The sequence below is a fragment of the Prunus persica genome, chromosome G6, assembly GCF_000346465.2.
Source record: "Prunus persica cultivar Lovell chromosome G6, Prunus_persica_NCBIv2, whole genome shotgun sequence".
NCBI classification, from domain to species: Eukaryota; Viridiplantae; Streptophyta; class Magnoliopsida; order Rosales; family Rosaceae; genus Prunus; species Prunus persica.
This window is the reverse complement of record NC_034014.1, coordinates 5,622,432-5,645,235: the sequence shown is the minus strand read 5'-3', so window position 1 is coordinate 5,645,235 and position 22,804 is coordinate 5,622,432. Positions and strand designations below refer to the sequence as shown.

Here is a 22,804-nt window from a genome sequence, read left to right as displayed (position 1 = left end):
CCCTCCAACTCGATCAAACCATGCCTTTTCGATACTTCAGTGGAGCCAAAATTTGCTTGGACAAATTGAATAACTCATATGTGGGCTTTTCCCTTCTCAGTGCATGGTAATTGAAAAAGTTGTACTGCCTTGGTTGAATCTATTCTCTCTCCCCGCAGCCCTCTCTCCCTCTCTCTACACTCTCTCTCCCCCTCTGCGTTCTCCCTTACTCCCTCTCTACCTTTGATTTTTTTAAAGACAAACTGCAGAAAACTCCCCAACTTATAGGGTCATTTATGAGTTCATATCTGATTTTGGGGATATTTACCAGTACATACTCAACGTCATGACAATCCTACCATTTGCCCCCTCCGTTAGTGAGATCGTCAGAAAATTCGTCATATGCCCACGTGGCATTTGTGGGACCCATTTTTTAACTGACATGGACTCCACATAAGAAATAAAATTAATATTAAAAAAAATCTAAAAACCCAAAAAAAAATAAAACAAAAAAAAATCCTCATCTTCTCCCATTTCCCCTGCCTTCTAGCCTGACCTCTAACCCACCTTCCCCACAGCTCCGCCCCACCTCTATTAGATCTGACTCTCTCCAAACCAGATCAAGTCGCCATCTCTCCTCTCCCTCCCCCTTCCCCCATTTCCCCTGCCTTCCAGCCTCCCACCCTTCCCCCAGCTCCATTAAATCTGACTCTCTTCAAACTAGATCAAGTCGCCATGCTGAATATAGCTTATAAATTGAGTTTGGCTCACTTTGTTTCTCAAGTTTACATATACCAATTCTTCTACTTAATTATGAAGTTTCTTGGTTTTGAAAATTGAAAGAAAATCTGTCCTTTGCACTTTGGGTATTGTTGTTGGTACTAAGTGGCACCTGTCGTTATTTGTTTGTTTGATGTTGCTCAGTTACCATTCTAATAGTTCGCTCCATATGTTAACAAATGAGACTCTTTGCTTTTTAGGCTGTTGCTATGAGTTTAGTGGTTGGATCTCTTGTTTGGTTGAAGGATCCCGAAGAAGCTTAGATAGATGGTGAAGTTGTGGAGGTTAGAGGTGAACAGATCGAGGAGGATTTGGATCGCGATAGCTTCCTCTTCTCCTTCCATCCTCTGCAGGTTGGGTGGTTCAGTAGTTCGAATATTGTGGCATTCGGCAATGCGAAGGATTCGGCCCTTTTCATTCGGTTGGGGATTGGATTTGATTGGGGAACTTCCCAGAATCTGAGTTTTTGTGATGATCTGAAGGATTTGATTTGATTGTTGTTTATTGGAGAGATGGATCCGTAATTTGCAATAAGCGAAGAGCTGGCGGAGATCGACGGCCAAATCACTGACATTTTCCGTTCATTATCATTTTATGCCTCTATTTGGATTTGGGTTGATTAAAGGATTGAGTTTCAAAGTGTTTTATGGTTCCTTCTTGGAAATTCAAGTCTAATGCTAGTGTTTGGATTCCTTCCAATTCCAAGCACCCAGAGTTATATGGGGTTGAAGAAATCTTGGGGGGGGGGGGGGGGGGGGGGGGGGGATTAAAATTGGGGAAAAAAAAAAACTGGGGGGGGTTTTTTTTTTTTTTTAAAATTTTTTTAATTAACATGTTCAATTTTTTAAATAATTTAAAAAGTAAATTTTTTATTAGTTTTTTGTCCATGTGGAATCCCACATTAATTAAAAAATGAGTCCCACATATGTCATGTAGGCAGATAATGGATTTTCTGACGATCTCGCTAACAGATGGGGTAAATTGTAGGGTTTTCGTGACGTTGAATATGTACTAGTAAATGTCCCCAAATCGGGTATGAACTCGTAAATGACCCTATAGGTTGGGGGGTTTTCTGTAGTTTGTCCCTTTTTTTAATATGGCAAATTAAACAAATGTCTACCATCTCTTCCTTTTCCCTCTTTTCCCTCTTTTCTTCTCTATGATGTAGCGGCATTTCGCACCCCAAATGTAAGGACCATGATTGGTCCTTTGCTCGATCTTGTCAAGGAGAAGGCAGTGACAAACTCAAAACAACAACATGAAATTGAAGTTGGGCATTGGGTCGCGTGTCAGGCTTGGTGTAAGGTAGAATTGTTGAATAATATAAATTCTCACGTTGGAAACTTGATTAAATAAACTACAATTTGTAATAAGTGATTTCACTCTTAATAACACTGAGGCCTTTTGTGATAAAACTCTACACTTACTGGGCTTTGTAGGTTGTTAAGTTGGATACAATATCAATGTTGCTTGTAGTGGGCCGCATACCCGTCTCTCTGAAATTTAACATGGTATCAGAGTAGGGCCCCGATACAGACTTAGACTTGACCCAAACCGGCCACATCTTGACTGGGTATTGCCATTGACCCAGACGACTTCGATTCAAACTACTTCCGATGCACATAGACCCAGATGATTAACTTTGATGTGGACTTGGCTCCACGTGTGGCCCACTATGTGGTAGTAGTGGCAGACCTATTAAGGAGCAAGGAGGTGTGCACCTTCTCTAGCAGGAAAAACCATTGTAGATGCTTCAAATTTCCCTTTTGCTCAACTGGTATACGGATTACTTTATTTCCATTTTCAACATTTAAGTAAATGTCTTAGTCCTTTTACTTTCGTTTATTTTTATATTACTCAACTTACTTAAGTTTACAATGTAAATAAGGAAGTACCCCCTATTTAGATTCAAATAAAAATACTTATTAGGGCACAAAAAATCCAAGGCTGGGCCCAAGCTTAATTCTAGCCCAGCGCAATATTTAACTGAGAAAGAAGCCCAACTGGGGTATATGAGAATTTGTCAAGCAAAAACGCAAATTATGGGTCACATGCCATGCCAAGCAAAAACACAAACCCGCCACGCAGAAGGGTCAAAACAAGCTCGTGAAAACATACTGGCTCTATAAACCCACGTTCACTGACCTGTTAAAATGCTATTTAGCACGGTCACAACCCATTACCACACTATGGAACTCAAACATGCCAAATAAACACGCAATGCTAGGCAAAATGATCGCTATTATAATGCCAAGCCACAATACATGCTCAAGTAGGCCCAAGCCACGTGAATATTTAGGGCTTGCTGAGCAGGTTGTGGTATGGATGGTTACAAGCGTTCATGAGGCCCATTGAAGGTTCAAGGAATTGAAGTTTTGGGCTGCTTGAGAGCACCAAAACTGAAGCCCATTTCTTGAGCCTAAACATATGGGTAAGCATGAAGCGAGAAAAGTAACCCAATGCCTTAGGAGAATATCCAATGATCTGCAACACTTAGAAAAATCCCACAGCAACTAAGACATCTAGCACATTGTCGAAAATAAAGTAAATACACTACTTCCAGCAGCTTGACGAAATCAAACTCACAAGCCCGCTCAAAGAAAGATGTTAAAGATCCAATACCTTAGAAGAAAGCCTAGCCCAGTGCCTAATAAAATATCTAGCATCGTGTCCAGCCACTGTCAAAGTTTCATAATAGAGTCAAATAGAGGCCATTGCAAAAACCGAAGGTAATTCATATGTGTAGGAGGAATACCCATTAGGCAAACGCCTCATCCATTTCTCTGCAAGCTCTAAATAGAAAACCAAGAAGAAAAGTGGGTGGCGCCTCACCCATATGGAGAAGTCCAGCTGCATGAATACCTTGGAACCCCAAAGGGCTTGGCGCCTATGCGCTAAGGCTGAGAAAATTTCACCAAATAAGAGTGAATGGACGAAAGCGAAGGAAAATGGTGGGGAAGGTTGTGATAAAATTAAGGGTTCTAGTGTTTATAAAAGGGAGCTGCTTCTACCCAGCAAAACACAATCATCCAGAGTACGACTAAGCTTTTGTCAATTAACTGAAAATTTACTCAAGACATCTCATTCTCTGCTTCTATCTCTCCCTTTCTTCCTTAGTCAAAAATCTTCCCAAATCTTTCTTTCCCTTTACTTTAAGCCTTTGTTTCATTTAGAAATTCATGTTTTTTCTCTCTACTGCTAAACTTGTGAAGGCTTAGCTCCTATGCCACAAGTTTCTCGAGCCAAGCCATATTATTAATCTGTCACGTTCATCTGGTTATTGGTGAAAGGAACGCAAGGTGTTTTTCTAAGGTTTCACAAACTTTTCAAAAACTCTCTTGGAGCCTGGTTCTTGAATTCAGACACAGGGGAATTTTGTTTGTCTTTCTCTTACAACAGCCCAAACCCATTTGTCAGGCTACTAGAACAAAAGACCACTACAATACTAGAAAATCAAATTCCCACCAAATCAAAATATGGAAAAATTAATTTTAGCGCAAAATACGATTTAGGCTACAAATGATGGCTTATTAAGTTAATATATACTTCATACTAAAATTCCATAAAATCAAGTTTTCTTATTTGATATGTAAGGAATAAAAGCCACCAAAAATTATCTTGAAAAAATGATTATTCCAAAAAACCATTTTTCATACTTAGTCAATATTGCACCTCCGCTAAAAAAAGTTTAGGTCCGCCAGTGTGTGGTGGTCCTATGTGAGGGGGCGTGTTGAAAAATATAAAGTCTCACATCGTAAACTTGACTAAATAAACTACAACTTATAATAAGTGGTTCCACTCTGTGGGGGCTTTTTTGTTCCGGCAGCTACTGTGGGCCTGGACTGCTGTAAAGAGCCAAATGTGTGAAAATTACCCATGGGTCTGAGTTCAAGAATCAGACCCCAAGAATGCTTCGAAAGGGTAGCTGAGCCTTAGGAAGCACTTTGGTTACCTTCACCAGCAAAACTATCAGTCGCTTACAGATAAATTCTTAGCTTGGCATGAGAGGCTTGTGGCATGGAAGCAAAGCAATCATGAGTTTAGCATTAAAGAGAGAGAGCTGTGAGTTCCTATAAGAAACAGGGTAACTAAGGAGAAGGGGAAGGGATTTTAAGTGGGTTTGTTGAAGAGAGAGAGAGAGAGGGATGATGGTATATTGGGTGTGTTGAGTAGTTTTCGGCAGCTCAATGAAAACTTTGCCAAGCTTTGGAACAGTTTATCAAAAGGGAAAATGGGGAGAGATGGAAGGATGGGGCTGGAAATTGCAGAGGTTTGGAAGGTGAGAGATAAAGCTTGCTCTCCAGATATGTGTTGTGTGTTGGGTAGGAGGTGGCCCTTTTTATAGCATTTGGAAGCTCCTCCATTCCAAGAAACCCTAATGGTTTCTCTCCAATTTTGCCAAGTCTCCTCTTCCCCTTTTTATTTTCTCCTTTCGATTCATCCTCTTTTATGCAATTTTCCTCTGTCCAAACACACCAATATAAGGTTTCTAAAGGCTTTTCCCGCAGCTGTTTCAATGGTGATTTCCTATCTTTGGTTATCACCTCTCCTTCTTTCCTCCCCTATTTCATGGCAAGGTCTGGTAAAGAAAAGAGATAGATAACTTTAGTTGTTCTGAAGGCTGCCTTTTCTCCTGCGAGCGCCAATATCCTCTGGTTTTTTGAACTATCTGCCTTGAGGCTTGCTTTGCCCATGTGTTGCCTTGAGGCTTGCTTTGCCCATGTGCTGGAGCCTCCCAGCAGTTCACATACATAGGCAATTTTGGCTTTTGTCGAAGCTTTTGTCTCCAGCCATGTACTGGAGATTGCAGATATTTTCTTCTTGGTTGCTTGAGCTTTCCTAAGGTGATGGGTTAGCCCATTAAGAGAATGGGCTAATTTCCTAAAGTTATGGGCTATCTTATTAAGGTGATATTCTATTTTATCAAGGTGATGGCCAAATTTTTCTAGAGTATTGGGCTAATTCTTCTCTTTTTTATGCTTACCCACATATTTGGGCTCAAGAAATGGGCTTGAGTTTTGGGGCTCCCAAGCAGCCCAAAACTTCTATTTCTCGGCTCATCAATGAGCCTCATGAAAACTCGTTACCATCCATACCACAACCCACTCAGCAAGCTCCGGGCATTTGCATGGCTTAGGCTCATTTAAGCTTGTAGCATGTCGTGTTGCTTATTTGATTGGCGTGGCATGTGTGCAAGCGCATACGATGAACTTTTGTGTGCTTCAACTGGGTTTTTTCTCAATAAGGTATCGCACTGGGCTAGGAATATTTTTGGGCCTAGCCTTGGATTTTTTGGGCCTCAACACACTCCTAATAACATCGAAACCTTTTGTGATAAAACCTCATACCTACTAGAGCTTTTCCACACAAAAAATAAATTTTTTTTAATGGATTTTAAGTTTTAAAAAATATTTTTTTAAACACCATGTGGCTCTATATCATTGGATGTGTGGGTTCCACATATGTGCAATGTCAGCAACTTAATAGAAAATTTGACAGAAGCTAACAGTTGAGACCAAATTAATGCATAGATGCAACCTTAAGGACTATTATTGTTACACAAAAAACCTTAAGGACGAAATGTGACAATTTTACAAACCTCAGGGACCATTTGGAGATAAAAAGCCTTAATCTAAATCAAATCCAACCCCCCAAACTCATTCAAAACTCTATAAATAACAATCATTTCATTAAATAATCCACCAAGTTCAATTTCTTAACATTTCTCACTTTCTTATTTGTTTTCATTCTCCTTTCATTGTTGTTGAATATGCTACCAAAACCCTAAAGAGGTGTCAATTGGAAACCATATGAAAATGAGACATTATGCAGAGGGTGGGTATGTATCTATGAAGATGGGGGGCAATTGGCATCAATCTTCAATCTATGAAGATTGAAGGAAATTGTGTGTTTGGTTGGATAGAATAACTCTTATTAAATAAACAGGGGGACGAGGTTGAAAAGGAAGATGAGAGGAAATCAGAATAAGATACAAAGGGATAAAGAGTAAGGTAAACAATGGCGGACCCAGGAATATTTACAGGGGTGGGCTAATTTTTTTGTTTTTGTTTTTTTGTTGGCATCAATTATAAGCCCTATTTTTAAACAAATATATATAAAGCAATATTTCCTTCCGATTAGTGAAAGTGGTATACTTTTTTACTAATTCAGTATATTTCCTTCAAATTAAAAACTATTTTCAGAATTCATTTATTAAAAAAAAAAAAAAAACTATTTTCAGAGAGATATGTGAACAAAGAAACCTACAACAAACAAAGAAAACGTAGAAAAATCAAAATTCAGAGGCTCAGACGAAGATAAATTTGAAGTTCAAGGGCTTTGGCTCAGTAGAGTGGTTTAGCTAGTGAGGGTCCATATTTCAAATTTTCCAAAAGAAGCAACATAAATAAATTTGAAAAAACAAAATCAAAGAGACATATAAACATTATTTGAGCCAAATCAAAAGCTGAATAAACCAAAGAACATAGAGAAAGAAAAAGAAACTTTAGTAATTGAAGTATTAAAGTATTTGGCTGTAGATGTGGGCTATTATTTAATTTTTTTTGGATTGAATTTACACAACTAAGCCTAATTTGTCTCTTTTCAAAGTCAACACTGGGCTAGAGCCCACTCTAGCCCAAGCATGGATCCGTCCTTGAGGGTAAACAAAGATTCCCACACATTAAATAATGAAAAGATGACAAAATGAGATGATCTACATGTCTTATCATAATTTAATGAAGATATGAAAAGATAGAGAAATATGAGGGAATTCAATAAAGTTGATATAAAGAGAGATGGACAAGGATTCATAATATGATTGAGATAAGAAAATATGAGATGTGCAAGAATTCGTAAAATAATTGAAGGAAATTTAAGTTTAGCCCATCTTTATGATTGGAGATGCCCCATGGGTCAAATTGTGATTTTATGTATTTATTTGGTAATTGGATAGTTACAAAATCTATATACCAATTCTAATAGTGTGTGAAGTGTGTGTAGTTATATAAGAATTATGTAAGAGATTACGTGACTTCAATGGGTACATGAGAACTAACCCAGCGACGGAATGGACCCGCACCGAATAAATTACATCATCTTAACCATCCATTACTAACGCAAAAATAATCTACGGCCCCTTCGCACGCCAACTCAGCGATCCATCCCCAATCCGCTTAAAGAATTCAACACATCTCAATCGTCGATTCGCGAACTGTACGAAACCCCAATCCCACGGCCAGTAATAATAACCACATCACCGATCCGCGTGAAGCCGCACTTAACCAATGACAGAAGCCTACTCTCACCTATATAAACAATCCATCCCACTACTTTGATTTTCAAACAAAGCATCTTAATCCCCTGTTCTCTCTAATCGAATCGCATCCCTTTCGTTTCGAAAACTCCCAAATTCCCAAACCCTAACTTTTCTCTCACAACTCCAATGGCGCCGAAAGCTGAGAAGAAGCCCGCCGAGAAGAAGCCAGCGGAGGAGAAGAAGTCGACTGTGGCTGAGAAAGCCCCGGCCGAGAAGAAGCCCAAGGCCGGCAAGAAGCTCCCCAAGGAGGCCGGAGCCGCCGCCGGAGATAAGAAGAAGAAGAGATCGAAGAAGAGCGTAGAGACCTACAAGATCTATATCTTCAAGGTGCTGAAGCAGGTTCACCCTGATATTGGGATCTCCAGCAAGGCCATGGGCATCATGAACAGCTTCATCAACGACATCTTTGAGAAGCTCGCCCAGGAGTCTTCCAGGCTTGCAAGGTACAACAAGAAGCCGACCATTACTTCTCGGGAGATCCAGACTGCTGTGAGGCTTGTGCTTCCTGGTGAGCTCGCTAAGCACGCGGTGTCTGAAGGGACTAAGGCGGTGACCAAGTTTACAAGTTCTTGAAGTGTGGTGGGTTCTGCTCTGTTCTGGATATGTAGTTTTTCGATGTCAAGTGTTTAGATTTAGGGTTTAGTTTAGTAGATATGTAATTCACTATCAGTTCTTTCAACGAAATACTATGGTTTATATGATCTGAATTCTGCGCTCACATGGATTATACCTGGAATATTGTGATCTCAAATTTGAAATGAAATCCCATGTACTTAATGATGGTTTCTGTAACGTGAATTTTGTTCCAATGTCCATGTGCTGGAGTTGGGCGTGTAAATGATGTTAGATCTTTGTGCCCTAATGGTGTTTGAAACAATGCCCCTAGGTTGATGAAATTGGTTTGGGGCATTGCATTTGCCCCTATGTTTCTTGAATCAATGTCTTCGTTTGCATGTAATTAGGTTTTAAAGTAACAAATGGTTGGTTCAAATTGGTTTTTGGTTGAATTTGAAAAGGAAAATCCTATATGTTCTCGATGTGAAATCCCCCATATGGTGGTTTTAAACTTTGGGCGGGCAACTTTTTGCCTTGGTTTTAAACTTTGCAATTTCAATTGGCGCCCAAGCCATATTGTGCGCGGGGCAACTTTTTGCCTTGGTTTCGACATTACAGTTTCGATTGGCGCCATGCGTTGGTGCTGCCGAGGGGGGGCTTGGTCAAATGTATGACTTTTTAGTGTAAAATATTTACAGGAAATGGGTTCTGTGGGATTCACAAAGGCGTTAACATATATGTATACCAAATATTGTTTTTCTACTGCTCATATTTTAACGAGAAGCAAGATTGAAAACGACCATAAAGAAAAAAAAGCAAGATTGAAGCTCAACTTTCAATGATATTCCAAAATTGTCTTTGTATTGTATTCTCCAACAGATTGTCTGACCTTGATTGATGATTTTCTTCATGTCGAGCAAATGCCTCCCTCCTTCAACACTCGCTGTCTGCTTTCTCAGGTGTAGGTACCCTAGAAGACTGGTAACTACATGTACTCTTGCGTTCAAGGATAAACACAACATAAAAAAACCAATCATACATGCCTATAATCCTAAGTTGCACAACTTGCCAGTAGTGTATTGTCATAGAGGACACGTAACATGAACAGGACATGATACTTGCGCAGCCTACTTCGTGGTTCAACCTTTTGGATTTTGTTCTGGAACCTTGTTGCAGCACTTGTTTGTCTGTTCATCAAAATGCAAATTAATGCCAGAGCCAGAACGTGGATCAGAGCAAAACTTTTGATATGAATGTGGATCTAAATTACATATAAATGAGAGAGAGAGAGAGAGAGAGAGAGAGACACACACACACACACACACACACACACACACACACACCTGTTTCTTCATCAGAGTAGTGTGAGTCCCCATCCCCAAATATGTCATCAAACAAATCCGACTCCCTCCAATGCCCAAATGTCAATGTTCTCCTTGATAATGGTCCATTGGAGAGGAAGTATGTTCTTGGTATCATCTCAAATTCTGGCAAACGTCCAACAACGACAGACGGAAAAGAAGGAACTGTGTTGTCGTCTTGTTGGGCAATCATAATCATCATCTTCTCTTGATCTTGGTGTTGCTCGTGTACAAGCTGGATGCCCCACTCATTTACTTGAAACAAAGATCTCATGAACATTGAAACTATGACTTGGTCACCACCTTTCAGTTCATTCCCCAAACTCCAATGGCTTAAGAATATCATGTCTTCTCCTAAATCCGGAAAGCCGATTAAGGACGGGTCATAGATCCACTTCATTCCCGTGCTCTTATTATGGACTTTGGTGACTATTGGACTAATTTTGTCACAACTATAACCAGGATCTAAATCACCATCATTGACTGTATATACAGAGAAGATATTCAAGCCTCGAATCCTGAGGTTAGAACAAGGCACAGTAAAAGATATTGAACAAGAGCCTCTATTTTTATGGCTGAATTGTCCTGGCACCACATTCACAGGAAGAAACGTGCTGATTATACCATATTCATATAGTACCTAACATATGCATGCCATAGAAATCAAAACATTGGTCAAATCTTATGTTGCATGTGATATATATGAGAGAGAGAGAGAGAGAGAGAGAGAGAGAGAATCACCTGGATGTGATACTTATAGACCTCATCAAATATGCTATTCCTGCTTGGGAATAACATTCAAATGGTAATTCCCTTGAATTTCAAGTTGCACAAACCCAAAAGTTTGATGGTTTCTGCATCACATCTTGCAATGGGTACAAACTTGTATAAGCATTCAATCTCAACTAGCTTGGGGTTATGCATGCTAAGCAATTCTATAGGTACGCACAAACTTGATTGAAACGTTATTCTTTCCAACAACCTGCAATCAACCACAGCGAAATTTGTTACTCTCAGTAGCCCTTTAAGTGTTTGGAGACTATAGCACTGGGTAATAACGAGTCGAACAAGCCCCCTAAGACCTCGGACACCATGTGGTAGGCCACGAATTGGATTTTTGCTTAGGCCTAAGAATTCTAATGAGCGTAGGTGACCAAAATCCTTGGGATAAGCCTCATCAGAAAGACTGCAACTCCTGATGCTTAAATGTGCTAAACAACGTGGTAAGATAGACCACAAACTTTCTGGATTTCTCCCTATTCGTGGTTTGACCTCTCCAGTGGTAGTCATGAACACTTGACTTATTGGAATTTCGGCTACATCTAGCACTTTTAGGGACTTCATCTTCCCCAATTCTGTCCAAAACTCATTAAGATTTGACATTTGAGCAGCCAGATAGAGGAAGTGTATCAAGTGACTGGAGATTAAAAAGATTCTTTGGAAGCTTCCTAATCTTTTTGCAACCTTTCAAATTCAAGTAAACTAGTCTATTTAGGTTTCCAATGGACTCATGGACATCAACCAAGCTCGAACAATCTTCAAGAACAAGACTTTCTAAATTGGGGACCAGCGAGAATCAGAGATTTCAGTAAGGCAATGGGAATGACCTAGATCAACATTCTTCAAAGAGGGAAGGTACTGTGAAAGAAAAACAAAGAAAGAAGGTGTGGAGTTACATCTTATACACGTAAAATTAATCATAAACCATCTTAAACAAAAGATAATGGATACGTGTGGAGTAGCGTACCTTTATTCCCTTAAACACCTGTCTCACGTTACTATGAGGCATTTCTAGATAAACCAAGCGCTCTAAAGGAAGATCACTGGGTAGAGATTTCAAAGGAAATTCAAGCCAACACAACCATCTTAATCCTTTCGGAAATTCTTCATAGCATCCCTTAAATCGTACATGACTAAGATGGAGTAGTCTTAGTTTGGGCATCCTTGCAAATGCAGTAGTTTTAAAGACCATCTCATCTGAATCTCCCCAAGGAGTGTTTACCGAGTGCATATGCATATCCAAGCCGAGGCCTTCAATGGTTTCTGTACCCTAATAAAAAAAGAAACATTTGGATAAACAAGCAGCAATATATATAGGCCCCAAAAGGAAAAAATGCATGCATAAACATAAGAAGAGAATGATTCGTACACTCTTTTCTCTCAATAAATTGAAGGAATCTGTATCATTCCATAATCTACTAGGCTTCTCAGGCTCCTTTGATCCTAGGTGAACAATTTCTCTTCCCATGTCACAGATCATTTGATGCATACTCACCTTCTGATTTTCATCAACTGTTACCAAGCATCTATCCAGAAGATTTTCAATGCCAACAATTGTGAAGAAATCACATCCATCTAGTACCCTAACAATATAATCTTTTCTCTTTCCGACAAAGAAGCATGCAAGTGAAGGAATAAATTTTGGTCATCGGGGTTATCCTGTAAAGCATCGTAGCTTATTCTGAGTCTTTGGAGGATTTCATTATTTGGAATAGCTTTTAATTTCTCTAGTGCACTTTTCCATACATCTATAGTTCGTCCAAATAGAGAAGATCCTAAAACTTGAAGAGCTAATGAAAGTCCTTTGCATCGGTCTGCTATCATCTCTGAAAGTTTCATGTAATCTTCACATGGATGGGCTTGTCCAAAAGCATGCCAACTGAAGAGTTCCAGTGATTCATTGGCTTTCAGAGTTTCAACGTTGTAAACTTTGCAAGTAGAGAGTTCATGATCCCTTAGCAACCCTGCATACCTAGTTATGATTATTTTACTACGTGGATAAAACCAATCTAGCATCCCAAATATTGCTTTTATTTGGTGCATATCATCCACATCATCGAGAACAAGAACTCTTTTAGAGATTATGGCATCTCTAATCTTATTTATTCCCTCACTAACACTATGTATTTTCACTCCTCTTCCACTTAAAATATGATAAAGAAATTGAAGTTGTAGTTGCACTAAACCATTGGGTTGTCTTGAAGTTTCTCTGACATCTTCAAGGAAACAACTTCCGTCAAATTTTCTAAGTTCAGATTATAAACAAATTTCGCAATGGTAGTCTTTCCAATTCCGCCAATCCCATTAACTAAAATTATACCAACATCAGCTGATCCATCTTTTAACCATGAATTAATATATTTGACTCGAGAATCAATTCCAATCGGGTAAGATGCAACTATAAAGGGTGTGCGCATGCGACTTAGTTTTTCGTCAACCACTTTAACAATTTGCTTGACAAACTTTGACTCATACCTAAGAATTGCAATCAAAATGAAAAATAAGTAACATTTATAACATGTCATGATATCAGATAATTAAATTACAAAGTCTCATGCAAATAACATGTCAAAGTTTTCAAATAATGTACTAGGAACAATGGGATTATCAATACATGATATTGGGGATAGAAAAATAGCACATACTATTGAAAATTTAACTGATAGTGCAATACAATGTGTGTAAATGGGGAATCTAGTGACTACGGATCATTGAACTATAATTTGCTTTTGATCTCATTTAAAGTGATTGTCATCGTATCAGGCACCTTGACTTAATTATATATGTTGTAGAAGTTTTTCAAATTCAACTTTGAATTATTAATTAGCCTTTCATTCTTCCATCATAATGATAGAAGTATACTACTCTTTAGTCCTTTTAGACGTATTCAGTATTTTGGAGACACAGGAATATCAGCAGAGTTGATGAATTATAATATCTAATTCAAGTTATAAAAAAAAATAATTGAATAAAAAATGGAATAGTTGGAATGAAGTTACCCATTAGCTTGGTTTTGTAAGACCATCCCTGCTAGATCTGCAACTTCTCTTAGTGCTGCCCTCCGTTGTTTGACCTTGTTCGGTGATTGCTGATTTTCTTCATGCCTAGCAAATGCTTCTCCAACACTTCCTGTTTGGTGCCTCATGTGGGAAGGATCAACGTTGTAGAAGACTAGTAAGACTACATGGTCTGAGATCCTCTTCTGTTTGAGGATCAAGACAAGCTCGTCAAGGCACCATCTGGAAGATGGGTAGTCTTTTGAAAATACAATGACAGAACTTCGTGACTGTTGGATGGCTTTCTCAAATTCTGGCTTAATATCTTCTCCTCTCTCAAGTTCTTCTTCATCTCGGAACGTGGGAAAGCCTTACTCCACAAAGGCTGTGTAGAGCTGGTCGGTAAAAGCCCTTCAAGTGTCTTCGCCTCTGAAACTCAAGAACACATGATAACAACATCGAGTGGGAGAAGAACTGGAAGAGGAGGCTTCTTGTTCCCCAAATCGAGCCATGATCACAGAAAATAGTAAATCATTTTTTAATTGCTGGTGTCTCTGAGTCTGAGTGGAATTTAAGGCTACCTCTTGAGTTCCTACTTCGTATATGGCCAAGATACCGTGTAAAGGAGGTGGTGAATGTATTGGTCAAGGAAATAAATTAAGGACAGTGTTGCCGCTTGTTTCTATGAGTCATAAATCACGCAATTGCAAAGGAAAATAAAAGACAAAAGCACAAATGGTAGCTGGTAAGAGTGGTCGTGGAGGGGCCAGTTTTGCCTTTCTTAGTGATAAGTTAAACAGAGAGCTGTCTCTTTCTTCCTTTGCATTTGGCAATATGAAAATCAAAGGCGATTAAAAATTAAAAATGAAGAATATATTTATTAATTGAAATTTTAAATTATATTTTTGGTGATACCATTTTCAATGCACGAGATATATAAAGGACTACAAAAAATATATATCATTAGATATAATTGCAAAAGTAAAAATAGTAATTAGGAATTGCCTACGTCTTCTTAAACATAAAACTTCTCTTTTTTGCTTCTATTTGAAGTGATTTATGCTTTCTAAAGTTGACCTGTTAAACCTTGAATCACACCACCCAAGTAAGCACACCACAAGGTACTTAAAAATTAAAATATCATGATCAACTTGAAACACACTTTGATCTTTTTATAAACATATAATTTGAGTTCATGTAATTTCCCGCCACAAACATGTACTGCACCACACTATACATCTAGAGTTTGAACAAACATACCTCAAAGGTGTTAGGGAGTCAGGCCGAATAAAAAACAATCTCTCTGGGACATTACGTCGAACAAGTTAAGGCCAGGAGGTTGAAACAGCACAAAGCACCACAGGTTGAACGGCAAGTTAACAACCTATCAACAGAAAGGAAAAAAAAAAAAAAAAAAAAACTTTGAGTTAATCACTAGACACTAAATAAAATAAAACTCTTTGCTTATTTGAATTCTTTGTTCTGATAATGGAAAAGTGTTTGACATTACGTTGTGTATGGATACAAAGTCAAGCACAAGTAAAAAAACATGGATGAGCTATAGGGAGGAGCTCCTGCTCCTCATGCTTGAGGAACGGAGCATTCCCCTTCAAAATTAGCCGCAATGACAGAGATTAAGGATGAAACCCCATTTTTTGGGGCGTCATCTTGATGTTGGCGGGGGTTGATGACGGTGGCAGTGTACGAAATTATTGAATAGCTGTGGGCCCAATCTTTGTATAGGAAATGGGTGTCATGTCATCTCATCTTTGTGTTGAATTGTTGTTTTTATATTTTTCATTTTAAATACGATTTTTTTTTTTTAAAAGTTACAAAAGCATTTACAGAAATGTAATTGTGCACTAATAAAAAAGTATTTGTTACTCAAGTCAAAGTAATGGATTGATTGAACCCAGGGAAGCACAAAAGTTAACTGTTTTGTCATAAAAAGAGCCAAACTTTAGGATAAAAATTTACATATCCCCCCTATGACGTTCAATTGTGTCTGTCATGAAATTTTTATAATGCATGATAAAATGTGATCGGTTCGAAATATCAAAACAATGCTATCTTATGATATACAAATTATTCTCCAACTTCACAACACTGGCAGTTCCAGTAAAGGCCAAGTATAAGCTATTGGCCCCCAATTGTATTTTTTTTTTCCCTCTTCCACCTTAAGTATAATGTTGTTAATGCTATATAAGACTTTTTTTTACATAAAAAATGAATTAGCCCCACAATTAGAAGAACTTTTAGTGAATGTACATGTACAACAAAATAATTAGGCCAGGATTTGTTTGAGCATGGAGACGTTTCTTCAATCGAAGAATTTGACACATGGAATGTTTGATAATAAGCTCTTTTGAGAGCTTCAATGGTGCCGGAGAAGGAAGCGTTTCCATTTGAGAGGACCATGACAAGTTTTTTCTCAATTTACGTGCACGTGCTTCCAGGGTATAAGCTCAAGGTATCTAGCACCTCTCCCTTAATGGACGCCAAATCCCCAGTCAGGTAGTACAAGGCATGTTAAATCATATAATTTTTTTGTCATGCATATGAACTTTGATACCTTGTCAGTCATGCATATGAACCTTGTTCTTTTTGTCCTTTTGGTTTCATATGTTTTTCTTTCATTTTCCTTCTTTTTATACCAAATTACATCAGAAAATAAGCTCATCATAACGCAAGGAAAAAGAAAGTGAGATTGAGAACCTGGCAGAGGAAAAAGAATCCCAAAGGTGACAGAACTCAACTACAACAAATTCATGGATAGCTTATGGCCTCTTCTCTCACGACTGAGTTCCAAAAAGGCAACTGCGTAAAACTACATTGTCGTATAGGACATCTACCGCCAACATGGAAAACACAAAGTATCTATTGTCCCCGGCGTCCCTCATTGTTGTTGCAAGCGGCAGTGCTTGTTCCTCTGTTGAAAATGCAGTTGGCAGAAGATTAGTCGACATAGAAGAAAGGAAAACTTTCGATAGATATACAAACGTGGATTCGCTCAACATAAACAAACACAATAAAACTTGTGTTGAATGATATAAATGAGAGAGATGCATGCCCACCTTGTTGATCAGAGTCCCCAAATATGTCATTAAACAAAACCGAATCCCTCCAACGAGTAAACGTCAGTGCTCTCCTTGATTGTGGTCCATGCGACAGGAAGTATGTTCTTGACATCACCTCGAATTCTGGCGAACGTCCAAAAATGACACATGGAAAAGAAACTGGACACTCATAATCATCATTGTCATGTTGGGTCCTCATCATCCTGATATTCTCTTGATCTTGCTCGTGCACAAGCTGGACGCCCCACTCCTTCAGCTGAAAGACAGATCTCATGAACATGGAAACTGTGACTTGGTCGCCACCTTTCAATAATTGATTCCCCATCTTCCAATGGCTTAAGAATATCATGTCTTCTCCAGGATCTGGAATACCGAAGCATGATGGGTCATAGATCCACTTCATTCCCGTGCTTTTGTTGCTAACTTTGATTATTATTGGACTAATTATCTCACAACTGTAACCAGCATAAGAACCACTACCAGAACATGTATACATAGAGAAGACATTCAAACCTCGAATCCTGAAAGTAGAAGTAGAAGAAGGCACACTAAAAGATATTGACCAAGACTTTTTACTTGTATAGCTGAAGTGGCCTGGCACCACATTCCCAGGAAGAAATGTGCTGAATATACCAGATTCATAAAGTCCCTATATATAGACATGTAAGCTAGTATTAGTCAAATAGCATCTTCCTTGTGATATTGTTGTGTGTGTGTGTCTATGTGTGTGTGTGTGTGTGTATATATATATATGTATGTATGTATACGATAGAGAGAAAGAGAAGCACCTGGATGGGATATCTTCTGATCCAATCCAGCTTCGTACTCTCAACTGCACGGCACGACTCCACTGCGATCCTACATGGGAAGATCATCAAAACGGTTTCCATGGATTCCAAGTACTTGGACAAACCCAAAAGATCGAGCATTTCTACATCACAATTTCCAAGGGGTTCTAACTTGTACATGTATTCAATCTCAATTAACTTCGGGTTACTAATGCTAAGCACTTCAAACGGTGTGAATCCGAACAAACTTGATTGAAATGTTACTTTTTCCAACAATGCACAATCAAACACACCAAAATATCTTGCCCTTGGTAGCCCTACAAGCGTTTTGAGCCTCTTGCAATTTGAAAAAAGAAGTTGATCAAGTCGTGTAACACCTCGGATGCAATCTGGTAGGCCAGAGATTGGATTGTCGCTTAGATCTAATAGTTCTAATGAGGGTAGGTTACCAATATCTTTGGGAAAAGCCTCATCAGAAAGATTGCAACTCTTGAGCTTTAATTGTGTTAAACTACTTGGTAAAGAAGCCCAAAAAGTTTCTGGATTTCTCCTCAGGCATGATTTGACGTTTCCAGTGGTGGTCAGAACTTGAGTTACCTTTAGCACTTTAAGAGATTCCATGTTCCTCAGCTCCTTCGGAAACTCATTTAGACTTGAGCATCCAGATACAATAAGTGTATCAACTGATTTTAGCATAAATAAATTCTTTGGAAGTTTCCTAATCTTTTTGCAATCTTTCATATTCAAGTAATTGAGTCTCTTTAGGTTTCCAATGGATTCATGAACATCAACCAAGCTCGCACAATCTTTAAGAATCAGTCTTTCTAAGTTGGGGGCCAGTGAGAAGTTACCGATTTCAGTAAGGCTATGAGAATGACTTAGATCAAGGGTCTTCAGTGAGGGAAGGTGCTGTGGAAAAACAAAATGAAAGATTGTGTGAAGTTAAATCTGACAAATGCAAAATTAAACATAAAATTAACAAAAGAAATTGGATAAGCATGGAGTATGATGCATTTATTCCCGCCAAGGATAGGATACCTTTCTTCCCTTCTTTAAAACTTGTATCAAGTTTTTTTTCCGGTTAAAGACTTGTCTCAAGTTACTATGATGCATTTCAAGATAAACCAAGCACTCCAAAGGAATTTCACTAGGTAATGATTTCGATGGAAATTCAAGCCAACACAACCATCTTAATCCTTTTGGAAATTCCTCATAACATCCATTGAGTCGTAAATGACAAAGCTGAAGTAGTTCTAGTTTGGACATCCTTGAAAATGCGTTAGTTTCCAAGACTACCTCATTCGTATTGCCAGAAGGAGTGTTTACTGAGAGCATACGCATGTTCAAGGCAAGACCTTCAATTGTTTCTGTACCCTGAAAAAAAAAACAGTTGGATATAAGTAACCAGCAAGGATATGTGCATGTGCAAGAAAAATCGCATCTTGAGAGAAGAATCATTCTTACACTCTTTTCCTTCAATACATCGAAAGAATCCTTATCACGCCATAATCTACTACGTTTTCCAGGTGCCTTTGATTCTAGCCGAACAATTTCTCTTCCCATGTCCCAAATCATTTGATGCATCTTCACGTTGTTTTCATCATCAATTGTTACCAAACATCTATTCACAAGATTTTCAATGCCAACAATTGTGAAGAAATTACATCCATCCAGTATTCTAACAACATAATCTTTCCCTTGTCCAACAAAAAAACATGCAATATGGAGGAATAAATTTTGGTCATCAGGGTTATCTTGTAAAGCGTCGTAGCTTATTCTGAGTTTTTTGATGATTTGATTGTCTGGAATAGTTTTTAATTTCTCCAATGTACTTTCCCAAACATCTATATGTCGTCCTGATAGAGACGAACCCAAAACTTGAAGAGCTAACGGGAGTCCTCCGCATCGATCCTTTACCCTTTTCGACAGACTAATGTAACCCTCAATTGGGTGGTCCTGGCCAAACGCATGCCAGCTGAAGAGTTGTAATGATTCATCCACATCCAAAGTTTCAGCATCATAAACTTTGCTTTTAGCTACTTGATGACCCCTTAATAATCCTGCACACCTAGTTGTTATCATGATTTTACTTCCAGGGCAAAACCAATCTTGCATAAAAAATATTGCATCTATCTGGTCCATATGATCAACATCATCAAGAACAAGAAGAATTGTTTTAGAGATTATGGCATCTCTAATCTTTTTTATTCCCTCACTGACACACTGTATTTTCACTTCTCTTCCACTCATAATGTGGTGAAGGAATTGTATCTGTAGGTGAACTAAACCATTGGGTTGGTTTGAAATTTCCCTGACATCTTCAAGAAAACAACTTCGTTCAAATCTTCTGAAGTTTATGTTGTAAGCAAATTTTGCAAGGGTTGTCTTTCCAATTCCCCCAACTCCATTAACTAAAAGTATTCCAACATCGGTTGATCCATCCTGTAACCATGAATTAATATTTTCAACTCGAGAATCAATTCCAATCGGGTAGGGTGCAATAGCGAAGGGCGTGCGACTGAGTTTGTTGTCAATCACTTTAACAATTTGCATGATAAACTTTGACTCGTACCTATCAATTGCAACAAGATTGAAAAATAAATCATGTTTAATTAATTAACATTTCATGCATGATTTCAAATAGTTAAATTACAAACTCTCACGCAAAGAGCAAGCCAAAGTTATCAGATATGCTGAAACAAGAATTATATTGATATTAACACTAGTGTAATATGTGTGTGTGAAAATAATTATGTGAGCAGAGTTGATGAATTTTTTAAATAAGAAAAGCTTCAAATTATATATCTAAAAGTAAAACCCTACAGGACAGGACTAGTGAATTGAACTTAAATAAGAAATGAACAGCTAGTTTGAAAGAAGTTACCCATCAGCGTGGTTTTGTAAGACCATCCCTGATAGATCTGCAACTTCTCTCAGTGCTGCACGCCATTGTTTGACCTTGTTCGTTGATAGCTGATTTTCTTCGTGCCTAGAAAATGCTTCTGCAACACATCCTGTCTGGTTCCTCACGTGGGAAGGATCAACGTCATAGAAGACAGGTAAAACTACGTGTTCCGAGATCCTCTTCTGCTCAAGGATGAAGACAAGCTCGTCAAGGCACCATCTGGACGACGAGTAGTCTTTTGAAAATACAATGACAGAACTACGTGACTGTTGGATGGCTTTCTTCAATTCTGGCTTAATATCTACTCCTCTCTCAAGTTCTTCATCATCCCGGAACGTGTTAAAGCCTTTCTCCACACAAGCGGTATAGAGATGGTCGCTAAAATTCTTTCGAGTGTCTTCGCCTCTGAAACTCAAGAACACGTCATAACAGCATGGAGAAGGAGAAGAAGTGGAAGAGGAGGCTTCTTGGTGCCTAAATCGAGCCATGATCACTGAAAATACTTTACCACTTCTTAATTGCTGGTGTCTAAGCCTTGTTTACCCAAAATATAGATCTTGAGTTTCCTACTTCGGATATTGCAAAGATACCGTGTAAAGGAGGAGGTTGGTGAAGCAAATAAATTATAGATGTAGCCGCCCCTTTCTCTTAGTCATCCATCACTCAATTGCTAAGGAAATAAAAGAGACATCCCTTTTCTAGAAGCACAAATGTAGCTGTTAAAAGTGGTAGTGGAGGGGCCAGAATATTTTGCCTTTCATCTTTTGCATTTGGCAATATGAAAATTTAAGGGGATTAAAAGTTGAAAAGGAAGAATATACTCATCACGGCAAGTTGGCAAACCTACTAACAAAACTAAGTTGATCAAGCCCCGTGAGACCTCGGATGCAATCTGGCAGGCCACAAATTAGATTGTTATCAAAATCTTTGGGAAAAGCTGTCGTGTGAAAACACTCCAAGAAGTTGTTGTTGATGGATTATGCAACTATCACATACAAGCCACACAAAGATAAAGCACACATGAAACCACAAAGTGAACACACACACAAATAACACAAGAATTTATAAAGGTTCGGCGTTTTACTTACGTCCTCTTGGTGATCCCCGAGAAATTCACTAGTATGAAAGAACCTTTTTGGTTATAATGAAAAACCCCCTTTGATCTCTCACAAACCTTAACTCTCTTTTCTCTCACCACGTTACAATAACCTAGTGCTAAAATGCCTATTTATGTGTCATATGGCTTTAGTACAATTATGGAAGGAATAGAAAACTTAAAGACTCCAAAACTAGGAGAAAATTTATCTAGATTCGCTTGGGATTCATGCTAGAATCGTATGTCCCGCTTGAGCGCTGCTCACGCCAGTCGAGCACCTGTTGTCCACTCGAGTATGCGTTCTGCCGCTTGAGGAGGCGTTGGAACGCCTAGGTCTGGGTGACAAGTACCGCTCTACTGCTCGAGCGGCAGAGCCCAATTTCCTTCACTCCTTCTGCATCTTTAAGTGGGCCAAACATCAACAAAAGCATCATTAGAAAGATTGCAACTTGTGAGCTTCAACTGTTTTAAACAAGGTGGTAAAAAAGCCCAAAATTTTTATGGATTTCTCCTTAGGCATGATTTGACTTCCCCAGCGGTCTCATGAGCACTTGAGTTATTGGAATTTCAGCAGATACAATAAGTGTACTGTGTATGGGTTTACTGTTGATTTACCTTTTGAACTTGTATGATATTTTTACTTTGCACCCTCAATTTGTTTCTGGAAAATTAAGTACACGAACTAATTTTTATTGCCAATTACCCTATACCTTTTAAATCTCAACATTTCATCCAATTTGCCGTTATATATGAGGGCAAATTGGTCATTTTATATGTTGAAATAATATAATATATATTTAATAAACAGAGGGCCACCTATTCATCTCTTTCCCTTTTGTTGTAATTAAAAATACAGAGGGGAGGGGGGGGAGCTCGAATGGGAGAGAGAGAGAGAGAGATGGAGAAAAGGGGTGGGAGAAGAAAATGGGGGTTGCAGTGGTTATGGGTTCGTTTTTTTTTGGGGGGGGGGGGGGGGGGGGGGGGAAGGGCTTGGGTGAAAAAAACCCCGGGGTGGGGGGGGGGGGGGGGGCTTTTATGGGGGAAGGGGGGGGGGGGGGCCCCCAAGGGGGGGAACCCCCCCCCAAAAAAAAGGGAAAAAAACCTGGGGCGAAAAATTTTTCTTTTCCAAGAACCAAAAAAACCCCCCCAGGGCCCCCCCTGAAAGGGGC

General features: G+C 38.8%; 2 protein-coding genes and 1 pseudogene across 2 annotated transcripts; 1 reads left to right on the top strand and 2 right to left on the bottom strand.

Moving 5' to 3' along the window:
* On the top strand, window positions 8,092-8,918 carry LOC18775262 (probable histone H2B.1). Its single transcript, XM_007206038.2, has one exon. It carries the CDS (start codon window positions 8,204-8,206, stop codon window positions 8,648-8,650), a length of 447 nt encoding a protein of 148 aa, XP_007206100.1. The 5' UTR covers window positions 8,092-8,203; the 3' UTR covers window positions 8,651-8,918.
* Window positions 10,418-15,614, bottom strand: LOC18773596 (annotated as a pseudogene).
* On the bottom strand, window positions 16,490-21,082 carry LOC18774179 (TMV resistance protein N). Its single transcript, XM_020565481.1, has 6 exons — window positions 20,519-21,082; window positions 19,099-20,206; window positions 18,673-19,008; window positions 17,635-18,543; window positions 16,844-17,495; window positions 16,490-16,698 (listed from the first exon to the last, which is right to left on the bottom strand). The coding sequence occupies exons 1-6, from the start codon at window positions 21,025-21,027 to the stop codon at window positions 16,562-16,564; spliced, it is 3,651 nt and encodes a 1,216-aa protein (XP_020421070.1). The 5' UTR covers window positions 21,028-21,082; the 3' UTR covers window positions 16,490-16,561.